Genomic DNA, 16,535 nt, shown 5'->3' on the forward strand with positions numbered 1-16,535 from the left:
CGAAGCCTCTCTAGGGCTGCTCGGACCTTTACAGCAAGGGGTTCAAATCCAATACGCTCATTCTCACTATCAACCATTTCAGATGAAGGTCTGCTGAACGATGCATTTAATACAAATCCTAGAAGACCACATACTGGTGCCTTGTAGACTCATGCCGGTGATGGGCTGATGAAGATTTAGATGTTTATTTGTTGTTTTGACTTCTTTAGTTTTGATTTTAGCGTCAAACAATCACAAAACGAATATAATGTCGTTATTATATTCATTTAATGAAATCTTTTATAGAAAGAACAGCTCAATACATATCTGTACTGTATTTTAGATTTGAACATGTTCTTTTTGACCATTTTGTGTAGTTTTCTCAGTTGCAAAGTTTTTTTTGGGGGGAAATTGCTGAATAAGTACATCGCGTTTTCAAACTCAAAAATAATCGTGATTTCAATATTGACCAAGATAATCGTGACTCTACATTTTTTTCCATAATCAAGCAGCCCTAGTTTTGGCCGTCCAGTTGAACCACGTTAACCCCGTCATGCCTCGTCTGTGGTTCCAGACGCGCCGGCCCAGCTGAAGCGCGGCGACGCCGTGGCTCAGGAGCTGGTCAACTCTCTGCAGATCCTCGAGGTCACGGCCAGCGCCATGTCTGCAGAGCTCAAACCCGTGGTACGACCGCTCGCCCACACGCTCGCCAGCCACACACTGGCACGGCCAACACTCGGTCTGGGTAGACGTGGTCTGGAAGGGGCAGACCCCCCAGCACCATTAAGGAGGAAGGTTAAAGGTCCCGTGACATGCCACCAGGTGTGAGTGGGATTAGCCTTACAAACCGTATGGGGAAAACCTGCCCCTTATGACATCACAGGTGGGCGTGTCCACCCAGATGTGTGACGGGTAGATGAGCAACGTTTGCTACAGTCCACTGGGTCGGCTGGGAGGCTGATCTGTCCAGCACACATCCAGGGGGACACGCCCACCTGTGATGTCATAAGGGGCAGCTTTTCAAAACGGCTTGTCACACCTTTTTAAAGGTCCCATGACCCACCTGGTGGAATGTCACTTGACCCTTTAAACCCCGCCCACTCCCCATCCCGGCTCTAACGCGGTCTGTCCCGTTCCCTCCAGCTGCTGGAGCATCTGCCGCACCTGTTCAGCTGCCTGCAGCACCCGTACACGGCGGTGCGGCACATGGCCGCGCGCTGCGTGGCCGTGCTGGGCAGGACGTCCACGCTGGAGACCATGCACCTCTTCCTGGAGCGCGTGCTGCCCTGGCTGGCCGCCATCGACGACTGCACCAAGCAGGAGGGCGCCATCGAGGCCATGGCCTGTATCCTCCACGAGCCCCCGCCCGGGCCCGGGCCCGACGGCTGAGGGACATCACGATCATACTGATTAATAATCCACTGAGTTACCATGCTGGACTGAAACCCTGCTGTTGAACACTTGATATGACCTGCCGCCGTTCCTCATTGATAAACACTCCAATGTCGATACAACGCTCAACCACACTCGGATATATCAGATAAGTCTGTCACGATAACAAATAGTTTTATTGCCCCGGGCTACCCCAGCCCTGGCAAACCCTTCTGAGACGGCCGGGGCTTCAAAATAAGTACGACTAGTAGTCTGAGCTTCCACACCAAACTCTGTTTCCGTGTGCTGTCGTGATGTCGTGATGTCGTGAGGTGGTTCGGAGATTGAGTCGGCCTAAAATGTTAAAAAAACATACGCTCCTCTGGGGTGTATGAGAGAGGGAGAGCGATCCTTGACCCCCCCCCCCCCAGGTATAATGGAGCAGCTGGAGGTGGACATCGTGCCGTACATCGTGCTGCTGGTGGTGCCCGTATTGGGGCGCATGAGTGACCCCAACGACAGCATCCGCTTCATGGCCACTCAGTGCTTCGCCACCCTCATCCGCCTGCTCCCCCTGGAGGTAAGTCCGCAGAATGCAGCTTGATTTATTTAATTTATTTCTGCATTTTGTTTTCTTGTTCTTCTTTGTAAAGCGTCTTTGGGTGACCAAAAAAGCGCTATATAAAATCTATCCATTATTATTATGTCTTTCTGATGTTTATATAGGCTGCATGCATTTTTGTACACATCTTTCTTTAAGTATATTTATTTCCTGTAATGTTAATGTCTGTATTTGTCTCTTGTTCAGGCGGGTATACCCGACCCTCCAGCCATGTCTGCAGACCTGATCCGCCAGAAGGCCAGAGAGCGCCACTTCCTGGAGCAGCTGTTGGACAGCAGGAAGCTGGAGAACTACAACATCCCCGTGCCCATCAACGCAGAGCTCCGGAAGTACCAGCAGGTAGGGTACCTCTGCCCCCTCTCCTAGCATCCATCACGCCATGGAAACTCTGTGCTCTCCATACCTTAAGAGATTGTTTCCCTCGCCAGCTCGTGAATGATTTATGCGTTCTCCTTCCGCTGGTTAATGGTTGACCCAAGAGACGGGGCATGCTGACTGCATGGGAGGTTAAAACCGATGAGGAGATGCTTGGCTCTGCCTGCGCTATGCCTATAGCGGGAGGCTAGGGCCCCGCTCAGCGCGCCATCTGTCTCCCCGATGGGGCTGTGCAGCTGTTTCAGTTAAAACCACGGGGCCCGTCGGCGTGGCGACGTAATGTCTGGAGGAGTTTATGGTGCGTAGAGATGCTTCTGTCTGATGTAAGCACATTCTCTACGCCATGTGGAACGGCGTATACGTTTTGAGTGGGGAAAACCGATGATGCAGTGGACTGCTTCGTACGCCGTAACGTTGAACATCTTGGGGAAACCCTGGAGGCTACGTCCAACTGGTCTTTGTTAATCTATGTTCATCCAACGCCCAGCCACACCTCGTCCTCCTACAGATGACGTTCAACCCCTTTCTCCGTGTTCTCCTGTCTTATTTATTATGCCTTACACCAGCTGGTGTGCCAGCATTCTCACTAACTTCTATATCCTGTTTCGTTGACACGGTCGTGCTGCGTCTCTAGTGAGGCCGGTCAGCGATACACCACTTTGTGCAGCGGTGCGAAACGCCACAGAAAGACGAGATTGTTTCACCTCCAAACCTTTCTCTTACTCCCAGAACACCGTCCTAGAACCGCGTTCTATCTCTGTAACGTGCGCGGTTCGGTCGAACGTATGAAACCACAACGAGCGCTCTTTACCTCTCCCATAAGGAGCCGCTAACGGGTCCGCCCTTTGCCCCTCCCAGGACGGCGTCAACTGGCTCTCCTTCCTGAACAAATACAAGCTGCACGGGATCCTGTGTGACGACATGGGCCTGGGCAAGACCCTGCAGTCTATCTGCATCCTGGCTGGGGACCACTACCTCAGGTACAGCAGCACCACCTCCCGCTGGCCTGGTGGAGGGCGGTTGATGCTCAGTGATCGGGGAAAGGCACACGTGTAAACCCACTGAAAGTACCACAGCACTCCTAATGATGTGGGATGAGGGCATTGTGCCGATAAGGTATTCTTAAACCCACTATTGTCATCTGCAGAGCGCAGGAGTACGCCAGGACCCAGGCGGCGGGCTGCAGTCCCCTGCCCTCCCTGGTGGTCTGTCCGCCCACCCTGACGGGCCACTGGGTGGACGAGGTCAGCAAGTTCTGCCCCAAGGAGCACCTGAGCCCCCTGCACTACACAGGGCCTCCGCTGGAGCGAGTCAGGTACAGTCACGGGCCGGTTAGGGCCCCACGTTCACGCGACCCAAGGGGGTTACGCACCCGTTACTTCCTTGCGGACTCTCCTTGCGTTCACGTCGAGGGCCTGACACGCGCCTCCCAAAGATGTTAACCTTGCGTCGACTATTTGTTCCCTCTTTACCACGGCCGTGCATAGCGACGCGTAAACCGACGCAGAACCATAAAGGTTCCCGACTACGTCGAAGCGACTGCGTGGTCAACGCGTTGTGTGAACGTGGACCCTAATCAGGCCTTAGGAGCCGGTTAACATTCAGAGTCGTGACTCTTATCGTGGACCGATTCTATTCAGAGGACTAACCCACACGTTCTTTTCCAGGTTGCAACATCAAGTGAAGAAACACAATCTCATAGTCGCGTCATACGATGTTGTAAGGAACGACATCGACTTCTTCAAGTAAGCAACTCTTTGTCTTCTCTGATTGTTTGCTTGGCTTTTTGCTGTTGTCTCACAATTCATTGTTTTATGACTCTTGTCTTTTTTTTCTTTTCTGCAGAAATATAAAATTCAATTATTGTATTCTTGACGAGGGTCATGTCATCAAGAACGGGAAGACTAAACTCTCAAAGGCGATCAAGCAGCTGGCTGCTAACTTCCGAGTCATCCTGTCGGGAACGCCCATCCAGGTACCATTTCCCTAACCTTAATTTAAGACGTGTCTGCATGTTTAAAGTTGAGTATTGTCTAACGAAGGACTCAAAGAATGGCTAAAATCTAAACAGTGCTCACATGAATAGTTCTTAATTGGATGATGGCCTGATCATGTTACCTTTGCTCTGTAGAGTATGTATGTAACTAACATGTAAAAATGCTGTGTTGTGAATCAACACGTGTGCTAAAACACTCAAACAATGCATCTGGTTTGTCCAATGTAACTACTACGTCCACCTCAAATAAACATTAATAATAATAGTTTAATGTTCTTTCTTCCCCCTCCCCGCCCCCAGAACAACGTGCTGGAGCTGTGGTCGCTGTTTGACTTCCTCATGCCGGGCTTCCTGGGCACCGAGCGACAGTTCGCTGCCCGCTACGGGAAGCCCATCCTGGCCAGCCGCGACGCCAAGAGCTCCTCCCGGGAGCAGGAGGCCGGTAAGAGGAGCCGTCCCGTCAGAATGAAACTGCTCCCGGGACTCTGCTGCACATCCCGGATGAATGCACCCAGAGTAGCCACCTTGAGCCCCCACGAAGGGCAGTCAGAATGTGATCCGTCAGAAGAAATTTGCTTAAATTTAAGGCGATCTCTCTGCTGATTGCATCCCCTTACATCATTTGGAACCAATCAGAAACGGCGCTGGCGTTAATGAACCCGTGTTCCAGCAGACCTCCCCTCGTCCTTGAGGATGAAGTTTATTGTTGGGTTATTGTTCCAGCGTCACCACATGGCAGTCCTCAGCGACTCGGTCCTCTGCCACTCGGTCCTCTGCCACTCGGTCCTCTGCCACTCGGTCCTCTGCCACTCGGTCCTCTGCCACTCGGTCCTCTGCCACTCGGTCCTCTGCCACTCGGTCCTCTGCCACTCGGTCCTCTGCCACTCGGTCCTCAGTGACTAAGGCCCAATCCCTTACCCCTCCCCCTTGATTTGAAGGGGGAGGGGAAGGGGTAAGGGGTAGAAATGGGATTGGTCCTCAGCCCTCAGCCCTCTGACTCAGCCCTGCCCCCCCCCCCCCCCCCCCCTCCAGGTGTTCTGGCCATGGAGGCGCTCCACAGACAGGTGCTGCCCTTCCTGCTGAGGAGGATGAAGGAGGACGTGCTGCAGGATCTTCCTCCCAAGATCATCCAGGACTACTACTGCAACCTGAGCCCCCTGCAGGTACGCCCTGCCCCCCCCCCCCCCACCCTGAGGCTTGATTCAGCTCGGGGGATGTCATAAATGTCCATCTTTGATAGTTGACTGTTTAATGTGATTATGGATCGGGCCAACTTGAATATAGCGTTCATGCTGCTGCCCTCTGTGGAACAGAACATCTAGAGTCTTAACTTGGTTTTGAAGTTTTATTTTAAGGCAACGAGTGCGTTTGGTACGGTAACACAGCCGTTATAATCCAGACGCACACCCGACCCTAAGCAGCCCGTACCCCTCAGGACGGGAGGTGCTGGGAGTGTGTGGTTGACCCGTGTGTGGTTGACCCGTGTGTGGTTGACCCGTGTGCGCTCTCTGCCTGCAGGTTCAGCTGTACGAGGACTTCGCTAAGTCTCGGGCCAAGGTGGGCGTGGAGGACACCATCTCTCTGGCCTCGCAGGAGGAGGAGGAGAAGCCCAAGCTGAAGGCCACGGGTCACGTGTTCCAGGTACTAACCCTAAACCTAACCCTGACACACGTCCACTCTGCAGCGTTGAATAGCGCCTCGTTTCATCTCCTCTGACCCACAAGGCGTTCACAGGATGTCAAACGAGACGGGAAGTTTTTATTTTCTTCTTTCACCGTGGCGAGTTGAGCAATGGATCATGAGGGTGTGTGTGTGTGTGTGTGTGTTGCAGGCTCTGCAGTACTTGAGGAAGCTGTGTAACCACCCCGGGCTGGTCCTGACTCCTCAGCACCCCGAGTACAAACGCATCACGGAGCAACTGGCCGCTCAGAACACCAGCCTGCGTGACATCCAACACGCACCCAAACTATCAGCCCTCAAACAGGTACCTGTCCGTGGGGGAGGGGGGGGGGGGGGTCTGCCTTGAACGGTCCAGTGCCTTGGCTTCCTCCTCGAGCTGGGCCATTCATCGTCATTCGAATTCATGGTTTAGATATAAATACATATATATTAGAGCTGTCAGTTAAACGCGTTATTAACGGCGTTGACGCAAACCAATTTTAACGGCGTTAAAAAAATTATCCCGCGATTAACGCAATTATTTTATTTAAAAAAAATAATAATGTTTTTTTTTTTTTTCTTTGGCTCAAAACAAAGAAGCAGTAGCCTGACTGCTATGTTCAAATTACATTTGTTCAAAGCAGTCGTTTAATTGCACTATAGGCTCTTTTTTTGTATCGTCCTGTTTTGATCAGTATATGCCAATGTTGTTATCAATAAAAAATCATTTGCACAAGACAAGCCGATGCACTTCACCATGTTGATAAGAGAATTAAAATGAGAAGAATTATGGGACAAAAAAATCTAGGGATATTTAGCATAGAAAAAGAATTTGCGATTAATCGTGAGTTAACTATGACATTAATCACGATTAAATATTTTAATCGCTTGACGGCTCTAATATATATATATTTGTTCATTCATCGAAAAAGAAGAAAATATAATAATATATAATATATAATGATGATAATATATAGATTATATAATGATGATGTATAACGATAATCCGGTTTGGTTAGAAAAAATGGTAGATAAAATTTGAGGCCAAACTGCCCCGCCCTGTTGCCCCCTGGTGGTGACCCTCTGCCCCCCCAGCTGCTGGTGGACTGCGGTCTGGGCGGCGGCGGCGGCGCGGCCGAGGGCTGCCCCGAGGCGGTGGTGGCGCAGCACCGTGTGCTCATCTTCTGCCAGCTGAAGAGCATGCTGGACATGGTGGAGAAGGACCTGCTGAGGCCCAAGCTGCCCAGCGTCTCCTACCTGCGGCTGGACGGCAGCGTGCCAGCCGGCCAGAGGCACGGCATCGTCTCCAGGTACCAACAGAGCCAGCTCGCCCCCTCCCGTCGTGTTTCATGCATCCAGTAAAAACGATCCCAAACGCAGCGCAAAACCCACAGCACCCCCCCCTGGTCGGTGGTTGGTGGGAATAGGATTTATTCTGGTTTTGAGCGGTTGGTAGTACCATTTAGATCTCTGAGCGTAGGCTGCCAACAGACGCGTTTCCTCGACGGCCTGCTACGGGCCAGGCAGATAGCGGATCGCGAGGAAGGATCAGATGATTGGGATCGTTAATGTTTCGGCCTAGAATCGCTGATACAACCTTTAATAATGCACGCATAGCCCGGGACGGCCACTTCCTCTGCAACCCGGAGCCCGTGCAGTGCCTCCTCTGTTACCGCGGTCGTCTGGGAACCCAATGCCGTGCGAGTTCAGCATGGCAGGAAACCTTAGAGGGGCAGGTGTTCAGCCTTCGGAGGAAATGAGTAAAGCTAGCATAGGCTGTCTGGTAAAAGGAGCCAGGGGCAGCCACTTTCTGAAAGTATCCAGCCGAAAACATCCCACCACTCTCTCCAAAGCCTCTACCCTAAAGCACGGGACTAGCTCAGTGGCTGCATCACTGGGACTGAACGCCCTTTAGGAGGACGGGTCACGAACACTGGTTAGGTAGGTAGACCAGACAGGGAGGCCATCAATCCTTTAATCCAGCCTGATAGTTCTTGCGGGCCTGTGACAGCCGGAGATCCCTGATTTTATTTTATTATCTGGACGTTAAAAACAACCTGGGCGTGGAACGGCCGAGCGCTGCTTGAGGTGATGAGGTGATGAGGTGAGGGGGCAGTCCACCGCTGTGCGGTCACGACGCCACTGCCCGGTGACACGGGGCAGCGCCTGTCCACAAGAGGATCTGCAGAAGCACTTCCTGTTTTCACTTCCTGTAAGGATTGTGCTGCCCTTATTAAGAGGGCATTTGTCTCGAGGTCAAAAAGTCCTCGGGAACTGATCCTCTGTCACATGATCGTCACGCCGACATGGAAATACCCTCTTATTCCATCTCATCTCCTCCAATCCTCCAGAGGGGATTTTGGGGTTTTGCGATCTCATACTTTGTATTGACTCTGTTCTCCGACCCCCCGCCCCCCCCCCCCGCCACGCCCCCCCGCCACGCCCCCCCGCCACGCCCAGGTTCAACAACGACCCGTCCATCGACGTGCTGCTGCTCACCACCCACGTGGGGGGCCTGGGGCTTAACCTGACGGGGGCGGACACCGTGGTGTTCGTGGAGCACGACTGGAACCCCATGAGGGACCTGCAGGCCATGGACCGCGCTCACCGGATAGGACAGGTGAGTCCTCCCGAGACCCTGCAGCAACCCGTCTGTCTGTGTGTCGCTGGTCAGCACCCAACCCGTCTGTCTGTGTGTCGCTGGTCAGCACCCAACCCGTCTGTCTGTGTGTCGCTGGTCAGCACCCAACCCGTCTGTCTGTGTGTCTCTGGTCAGCACCCAGTCTGTCTGTCAGTCTCTGGTCAGCACCCAGTCTGTCTGTCTGTCAGTCTCTGGTCAGCACCCAACCCGTCTGTCTGTGTGTCGCTGGTCAGCACCCAGTCTGTCTGTCAGTCTCTGGTCAGCACCCAGTCCGTCTGTCTGTGTGTCGCTGGTCAGCACCCAGTCTGTCTGTCAGTCTCTGGTCAGCACCCAACCCGTCTGTCTGTCTGTCTCTGGTCAGCACCCAACCCGTGTGTCTCTGGTCAGCACCCAGTCTGTCTGTCTGTCTCTGGTCAGCACCCAGTCTGTCTGTCTGTCTCTGGTCAGCACCCAACCCGTCTGTCTGTGTGTCTCTGGTCAGCACCCAGTCTGTCTGTCTGTCTCTGGTCAGCACCCAGTCTGTCTGTCTGTCTCTGGTCAGCACCCAACCCGTCTGTCTGTGTGTCGCTGGTCAGCACCCAGTCTGTCTGTCTGTCTCTGATCAGCACCCAGTCTGTGTGTCTCTGGTCAGCACCCAACCCGTCTGTCTGTCTGTCTCTGGTCAGCACCCAACCCGTCTGTCTGTCTCTGGTCAGCACCCAGTCTGTCTGTCTGTCTCTGATCAGCACCCAGTCCGTCTGTCTGTCTCTGATCAGCACCCACGCCGCTGGCTGTGGCGGGGGTCCAAAGACCTCCCTTGTCCTCCGCCGTTCCAGTCAACCACAGATGTTTGATTTCATGCCCAACATTAGGAGGAATAATGAAGTCGTCGTTAAACCAGCAGATCTGTTCATGCAGGGTTTAACCATCAGGGCTTATGAGTGAACTACAGTGTAGAGGCAGTAATGTCAGGGGGCTCAACTGGGAGAGCGTAAAGCCATCAGCAGAGTGAAATGGAGGATATTCGTCGGTGGCCTATGCACCCAAGTGGAGCAAAGGGCTTAATCTAAAACCATTACGAGTGCAAACCATGCTGTCAGTTTCTGCCGTTCAACGGCCGGTTTAAGCTTGAGGCGGAAAACACTTATTTTCGATATCGTGGTCATGATGATGTTTTTCAAACTCCAGATCTCGGTTCATGAAGGGTTGTTTGCATTGACGCCATCACTAGCTGACGACGCTCACTGTGTGTGTGTGTGTGTGTGTGTGTGTGTGTGTGTGTGTGTGTGTGTGTGTGTGTGTGTGTGTGTGTGTGTGTGTGTGTGTGTGTGTGTGTGTCCGTCCAGAAACGCGTGGTGAACGTGTACCGGCTGATCACGCGCGGCACCCTGGAGGAGAAGATCATGGGGCTGCAGAAGTTCAAGATGGGCGTCGCCAACACCATCATCAGCCAGGAGAACTCCAGCCTGCAGAGCATGGGCACCGACCAGCTGCTCAACCTCTTCGCCCTGGACAAGGTGCGGCCCCTCCCTCGGTGATCACCGTCCTAGAAGCCACGCAGGACGGCCGCTATCTGGACGGTGGAGCCACGACCCCAACGTGGTCGCATGCACTCTGAATTCTGGTCGCACATTCCAGCAAAGTTCAACATCCTGTAATGTGTGTGTGTGTGTGTGTGTGCAGGACAACAAGGGGGAGAAGGGGGAGTCGTCTGCGTCGGCGGCGGGGAAGACGTCCATGCGGACGGTTCTGGACGGGCTGGGTGAGCTGTGGGACCAGCAGCAGTACGACACTGAGTACAACCTCGACGGCTTCATGACCTCCCTGCAGTAACCCCCCCCCACCCCCCCGGCCCGGTGCGCTCTACGCTACCCCCTCAGGAAGGAAGCGGTAACCGCACCACCTGCTGCACACGAGGCTCGGAGGAGGAGAGAGGCGGGCGGTGGTGAAGCATCTCAGCTCCGCCCACCGCTCTCCTCCTCCTCCCTCGCACTCTGTTCATACGGTGGAGAGCGTCCTCCGCTGAAGAACCAGTGTTAAGCCCCCCTCGGCCCCCCTCCCGGGCGTACCGGTATGAACCGGTCGTGGCGTTGGCCTCGTGTGAGCGTCCGGGTCCTGGGGGGTTGGGTGAGGGGGTGTCTAGCCTGCTCCGCCTCCAGCCGTGTCCTACGGTGACGTCTGTAGTGTTGTAGCCGATGGCGTGCCCCTCCCGCCCTCGAGGGGGAGCTGTAGTTTCCAGAGCCCCCCGCTCAGCACAGCTACAGTGCCTTTGAGGCTTGGGCTGAAGAAGGTTTGTTCTCCCCTTTTTTTTCATTTTATTTTAATTTTCTTTCGGGATATGAGGTGGGAAGAGATGCACCGAAAAAGATGGTTTAACCAGCAGAGGGACTGGAAAAGCACTGAACTGAAGGGCCGTTACAGCAAGTGGAAAGCTGCGGCACTCGACTTGTTTCCAAAAGTATTTTAAAAATATTATAGAGCAGACTTGTAAATATTTCTGTAATGGCTGCTGTTTGTTTAAACTGATGGAATGAAATAAATTCTGCAGAACTTTGAATATGTTTTCGGATTTGTGGTGTTATTGTGTTATGCGCTTTAAAAAGGTAGAACATGTTTGGTAACTTTCATATACATACAACAATGGATAAGCTACAAGTGTGATTCATAATTTTTAAATGTAGGATCAGATTAGCAGTAATGCATCAATGGGAAGACCAGTGAAAACATTGTATTCATCAGGTATAGTTATTACATGACCAGCCATTCACCTCTGTTAATGTAAATGATCATTTTTATTCAACGTTTATATTATTTTTCATTTCTAATTGTCAATCTGAAATTTTGCCAAAAGGTTGTTTTCTTGTCAAACAAGGAGCCTACAAACCTGGTAGATGTCTTCTACAGAAGGACGAGGAAGAGGCTAGGCAAATGACCACAAGCGTTCACGACACATAGTTACATTTAATAACATTAGCTTATTGATACAGAAAAGGGTCAAACTGGTTTGGGGGGGCCAGAGGGGTCATATAAACTGACGCAATCAGCATTGTTCTCTTCTCACCGAATAATCACAGCTGAATTGCAAAGTGTAGACAAGCATGGTTAAATTCAACGTAAGCATTTTTAAATGTCTAGTCAATATTAAAGAACCAGTATTCAAGTCGAGTAAAAAAAGTTACTTAAAAAAACAAAACATTTATGAAGTGGGTTGTTGGTAAATTACTAAATTGACATCCAACTTGTCTATAAATATCACGTTTTGACGTTAAACAGCGTACCCCAGTAAGACTGACCACAGAAGCATACGTAATATACAGTATTCCAGCAAGATTAGTTACATGTCCTATTTATTTTTTTCTATTAAATTGCACAGATTAATATTGCTAGATTATAACTGTTTGCTTTGCCAGTAATACATTTAGAAACAGTAGCAACCCAGCCTCTTCCAAGACATGTAGGGTACCTTGATGAGCTGCTGGTCCAGAGATCGGTATTAGCATTTCATTAATTATATGCAGTGTGTGTTTGATGACTGACGCAACTAAACAAAGGACGGCAAATTGATCAAAGTTATAAATCAGGATCTCCTTCACTGTCGGGATGGAGGATAATTTGAGCAATCGGGAATCTGCAGCGAAATCATGTCTGCCCCCACACTGTCTCAAATGTATTCACACACGGCTCCTCAAATATACATTCATACAATACAATCACACGCGTTCATTTGCATCTCTAGTTCAAGGGACTGGACTCAACATTGCATTAATGTTGAACCAGACGCTTAATATGGAAATGTTGATTAATTAAGGCCTATTCAGGAGTTGCTATTATTTAGTGTCTCAGGTGAATAAAAAAAGTTGTGCAAGCTCCAGCTAGATCATGCATCGTGATCCTCTAATTATTAAGAACTAAAAGTACTATTGCAGTTTTAGAAGTTGTGTCTGGAGTGGCAGAGGCAGTTTCCCAGCTTCCACACGTACGTCACAACATAAAGAATCATATGCTCCATTTCATTTTATTGCCCATTAGTTTGTTTACATCACCTTTGCCAACCATCATTACATTACGATCCACTATTTTGTTTTGTGTGTATGTGTGTGTGTATATATATATATAATATATATACACATGTATATATAGATTTTTTCCCCATATATTTTCTTTTTGGAGATCAGTTCCACACTAATGTATAAGCAACATCAGCAAATGAATACAAAAAGCATAGCATTTCAAGAATCTAAGACACTTTACCAACAATATTAAAAAGTTGTTTTTCCTACTTCCAGAATGAAACGGAGGACAAACAGAAAATAAACTTAAAAGAATTAGCATCATAAAATTAATTTATTCAAAGTAAAAATACAAAATAATATTAATGACATTGACCAGATATGAAAGTCTCCCACAGAAATAACTATTAAATGGTTGAGAAATAAGTCTGTAAAGAAAATATTAAATAAAAAACATGTAAATGTTTTAATCCTTTTCTTTTTTAGCAAAACGTTCTAAAAATAATGAAAATTTCTCAGTACAAAGGCTACATTACCACTGGAAGGTACTAGCAGGTAAACACACAGTAGAAAATGATTTTAGTGAATCACATTGCTTGCAATGAAAATAATTCTGCAATAAAGATTTTGTCTCTTTTTTTCATGTTTTTTTCTTCTTTTTTTTTTTACAAACAGTACAAACAGTATTGCACATTACAACAAAGAATCAAGGTTCTTAGTCTTAAAAAATGGGACTAATTCAAGTCTTGCGTGAATAGAAGGCCACCACTTAATTGATGCACCTTTTGGGAGGGGGGGCGTTTACAGGTAAAACACTTAAGTCTGTTTTGTGTTAAAAAAAAGAACATTCTTTTTTATCCCAAGCTTTTCAGTGACTCTTAGAAGTCCTTTTTAATGTCATTTATTTTTTTAAACCCCCCCTTATGATATCAGGCCAACAAACAAGTGTTTTATTACGTTACAAAAGAAAAGGGAGTACACATTTGTAGGAAACATAAAAAGTAAAAAAAAAAAAATATTCTGGTCAGCATTGTAAATGATTGATTATATAAATATAAAAAAAATCAAGGGAAGTATCTTCAGTTTTCTTTCCAAGCACCCGATATATTAAGGATCTCTTATTGATAATTATTTTTTTCAAATGATTACTAATGGATTATTTCCTTATTTGTTATGTTTTGTTGACACTGTGCCGTTGCTGGTTATTTTTAACCAGACCAGCACTCACTCACTCACTACTTGGTAATAAAGTAGAATGTACGCTCACTAACTATGTCATTATATTAAAGTTATAAAGCTCCAGCTCCCTCAATTGTCAAAAAATAAATTTGAAAGTAAAAGCAAATGAGCATGATAAAAAATAAGAATCAACCTCTGTTAAATCATTTCTCTCTAAGAATTAAATTAATATATAGATATATATTTCTTTTTTTCATTTGAATAAACTTACTTAGAAAATATCGGTTCTCTCCTAATATATTTCAAAATTGAGGTATTGCAAAAATGTCATGTCAGTCAAAAAAAGCATGCTTTACCGCCTTTTTTTTCTTCTCTTTTAACAAAAAGAATTGCTGACTGTCCAAAACTGTTCAGATACAAAGAGTAGTGCATAACAAATGTCTATCATTGAGAAGGAACGAACATAGAAAAACTCTTCTGGGTGGAGAAAGAAGCGACAGCCAGAATTCACCTTCTTAGGGATACTACATCAGCCCAGCCAGGTTAGCGTCTGTTTGAGTCTCTCCCCCCCTTCCTACCAGTACTCGTTATCCTCCGTTCCAAGCTCAATTTCGTCTTCTTTTCCAAGAAATAAAAAATGAACTTAACGTCGACTCGTGTACAACTTTACTGCCTGAGACCAAAAACAAAAGGAGACTGTGGGGAGTCGTCACGGAGACAATCACATCACGCCAAAGACGACAAACAAGACTCGCAATGATGCAGGATCGGGTCGCATTCAACCCAACAGCTGCCCACAGCAGTGTCACCGGCCCCCACCCTAACCTGAACCCCACCTGACCACAGCAGTGTCACCGGCCCCCACCCTAACCTGACCCCCCCTGACCACACCCTAACCTGAACCCCCCTGACCCCACCCTAACCTGAACCCCCCCTGACCACACCCTAACCTGAACCCCCCTGATCCCACCCTAACCTGAACCCCCCCTGACCCCACCCTAACCTGAACCCCACCGGCCCCCACCCTAACCTGAACCCCCCTGACCACAGCAGTGTCACCGGCCCCCACCCTAACCTGACCCCCCCTGACCACACCCTAACCTGACCCCCCCTGACCACAGCAGTGTCACCGGCCCCCACCCCAACCTGACCCCCCCCTGATCTGCCCTCTCCGCTCCGTCCAGCCGACGGCAGCCAACCCCCCGGTCTCTTGGTGGTTTCTACGCCCTCTAGGGGCCGGGGGCCGCGCCTCGCCAAACGTACCCCAATGATGCCGCCGCCCCGAAAAGGACAAACCCCCGGCCCGCCCTCTAGTCCCAGACCGGCCCCAGACCGGACCCCCTCTAGTCCCAGACCGGCCCCAGACCGGCCCCAGACCGGCCCCCCTCTAGTCCCAGACCGGCCCCCCTCTAGTCCCAGACCGGCCCCAGACCGGCCCCAGACCGGCCCCCCTCTAGTCCCAGACCGGCCCCAGACCGGACCCCCTCTAGTCCCAGACCGGCCCCAGACCGGACCCCCTCTAGTCCCAGACCGGCCCCAGACCGGCCCGCCCTCTAGTCCCAGACCGGCCCCAGACCGGCCCCAGACCGGCCCCCCTCTAGTCCCAGACCGGTCCCAGACCGGCCCCAGACCGGCCCCAGACCGGCCCCAGACCGGCCCCAGACCGGCCCCCCTCTAGTCCCAGACCGGCCCCAGACCGGCCCCAGACCGGCCCCAGACCGGCCCCAGACCGGCCCCAGACCGGCCCCAGACCGGCCCGCCCTCTAGTCCCAGACCGGCCCCAGACCGGCCCCAGACCGGCCCCCCTCTAGTCCCAGACCGGCCCCAGACCGGCCCCAGACCGGCCCCAGACCGGCCCCAGACCGGCCCCCCTCTAGTCCCAGACCGGACCCCCTCGGCTGTAGGATATTAAAAATACGTCCACCAATTTAGCAGGTCATTATTCTACTTCAAGCTTTGCAGGTAAAAAAAGAAAAGAAAACAGAATTACACCCCCCCCCCCTCCCCCCCCGCCCCCCCCCCCCCACACACTTCAACAGTCTTCTTCCCTTACAGATGCCACTGCACACATTGGCTTCTTCTTCTCTGCTTCTATTTAAACCTCATTCATGAGCTCTTGAGGCGCACAGTACTCTACTGTGGGTAGCTGTGTGTGTTGGTGTGTGTGTGTGTGTGTGTGTGTGTGTGTGTGTGTGTGTGTGTGTGTGTGTGTGTGTATAGGAGCCGTGCGCAGGTCACCACGTGCACTCTTTGGTTATGTTTGGGACACAAACGAGCGCTTTTCGTCCCGGCCCTCCTCGCTGTGGGTAGTTTCCTCTCCTGCGTGTGATCCGCTCCGAGTGGTGTGAGAGGCTTGTCCTGTACTTCGTCCGTGTGTGCGTCCGTGTGTGTGTGTGCGTCCGTGTGCGTGTGTGTTTCTAAAGAACATTTTTTGTTACGTGTGAATACGCTAGTTATGAAGTTTCACGTTGAACTCTAGGTCAGACATCAACAACAGTTAACGCAAATCACAGTTCTAAGCAAACGCTCACCTAACTACATACGATTAAAAAAATAAAGGAAAATTGCACAATTATATCTACAATCACTGCAAAAGAATAAGTACTTCACCCATCATAGACGGCGGTTAACGGGAATCCTACGTTGGTTTAGCTTGGTGATCATTGAAAGGTTGTCATTTTTTTTGTTGACTATAGTCTTCCTCTAACTAGATGAGTTCACCAC

The 16,535-nt window shown here is 50.2% G+C and overlaps 1 protein-coding gene and 2 long non-coding RNA genes across 5 annotated transcripts in view; 2 read left to right on the top strand and 1 right to left on the bottom strand.

Moving 5' to 3' along the window:
• The window catches only part of btaf1 (BTAF1 RNA polymerase II, B-TFIID transcription factor-associated), a 29,863-nt gene extending 18,684 nt beyond the window's left edge, over positions 1-11,179 (top strand). For 2 of the 3 annotated variants that reach the window (XM_060073999.1, XM_060073998.1), the window contains exons 23-38: positions 554-663; positions 1,123-1,324; positions 1,782-1,930; positions 2,159-2,311; positions 3,206-3,327; positions 3,495-3,662; positions 4,015-4,092; positions 4,193-4,322; positions 4,644-4,785; positions 5,376-5,506; positions 5,862-5,984; positions 6,175-6,327; positions 7,098-7,312; positions 8,463-8,622; positions 9,969-10,139; positions 10,306-10,763. In XM_060073999.1, coding sequence (XP_059929982.1) covers positions 554-663; positions 1,123-1,324; positions 1,782-1,930; positions 2,159-2,311; positions 3,206-3,327; positions 3,495-3,662; positions 4,015-4,092; positions 4,193-4,322; positions 4,644-4,785; positions 5,376-5,506; positions 5,862-5,984; positions 6,175-6,327; positions 7,098-7,312; positions 8,463-8,622; positions 9,969-10,139; positions 10,306-10,455 — 2,357 coding nt within the window. In that variant the 3' untranslated portion in view covers positions 10,456-10,763. Of the gene's footprint in view, positions 1-553; positions 664-1,122; positions 1,325-1,781; positions 1,931-2,158; positions 2,312-3,205; positions 3,328-3,494; positions 3,663-4,014; positions 4,093-4,192; positions 4,323-4,643; positions 4,786-5,375; positions 5,507-5,861; positions 5,985-6,174; positions 6,328-7,097; positions 7,313-8,462; positions 8,623-9,968; positions 10,140-10,305 lie in introns of all 3 variants that reach the window. The other variant, XM_060074000.1, reaches the window with a different exon arrangement.
• A 1,768-nt stretch (positions 11,180-12,947) lies between these two features.
• LOC132473748 (uncharacterized) lies at positions 12,948-15,191 on the bottom strand. The gene is made up of 2 exons (XR_009529467.1): positions 14,942-15,191; positions 12,948-14,647 (listed from the first exon to the last, which is right to left on the bottom strand). It is a non-coding gene; the product is annotated as an uncharacterized LOC132473748 (long non-coding RNA).
• Positions 15,192-15,852: 661 nt separating this feature from the next.
• On the top strand, positions 15,853-16,395 carry LOC132473350 (uncharacterized). Its single transcript, XR_009529344.1, has 2 exons — positions 15,853-15,999; positions 16,032-16,395. It is a non-coding gene; the product is annotated as an uncharacterized LOC132473350 (long non-coding RNA).
• Positions 16,396-16,535: the final 140 nt, after the last annotated feature.

The sequence above is a fragment of the Gadus macrocephalus genome, chromosome 15 (genome assembly GCF_031168955.1).
Source record: "Gadus macrocephalus chromosome 15, ASM3116895v1".
In the NCBI taxonomy this organism is placed as follows: domain Eukaryota; kingdom Metazoa; phylum Chordata; class Actinopteri; order Gadiformes; family Gadidae; genus Gadus; species Gadus macrocephalus.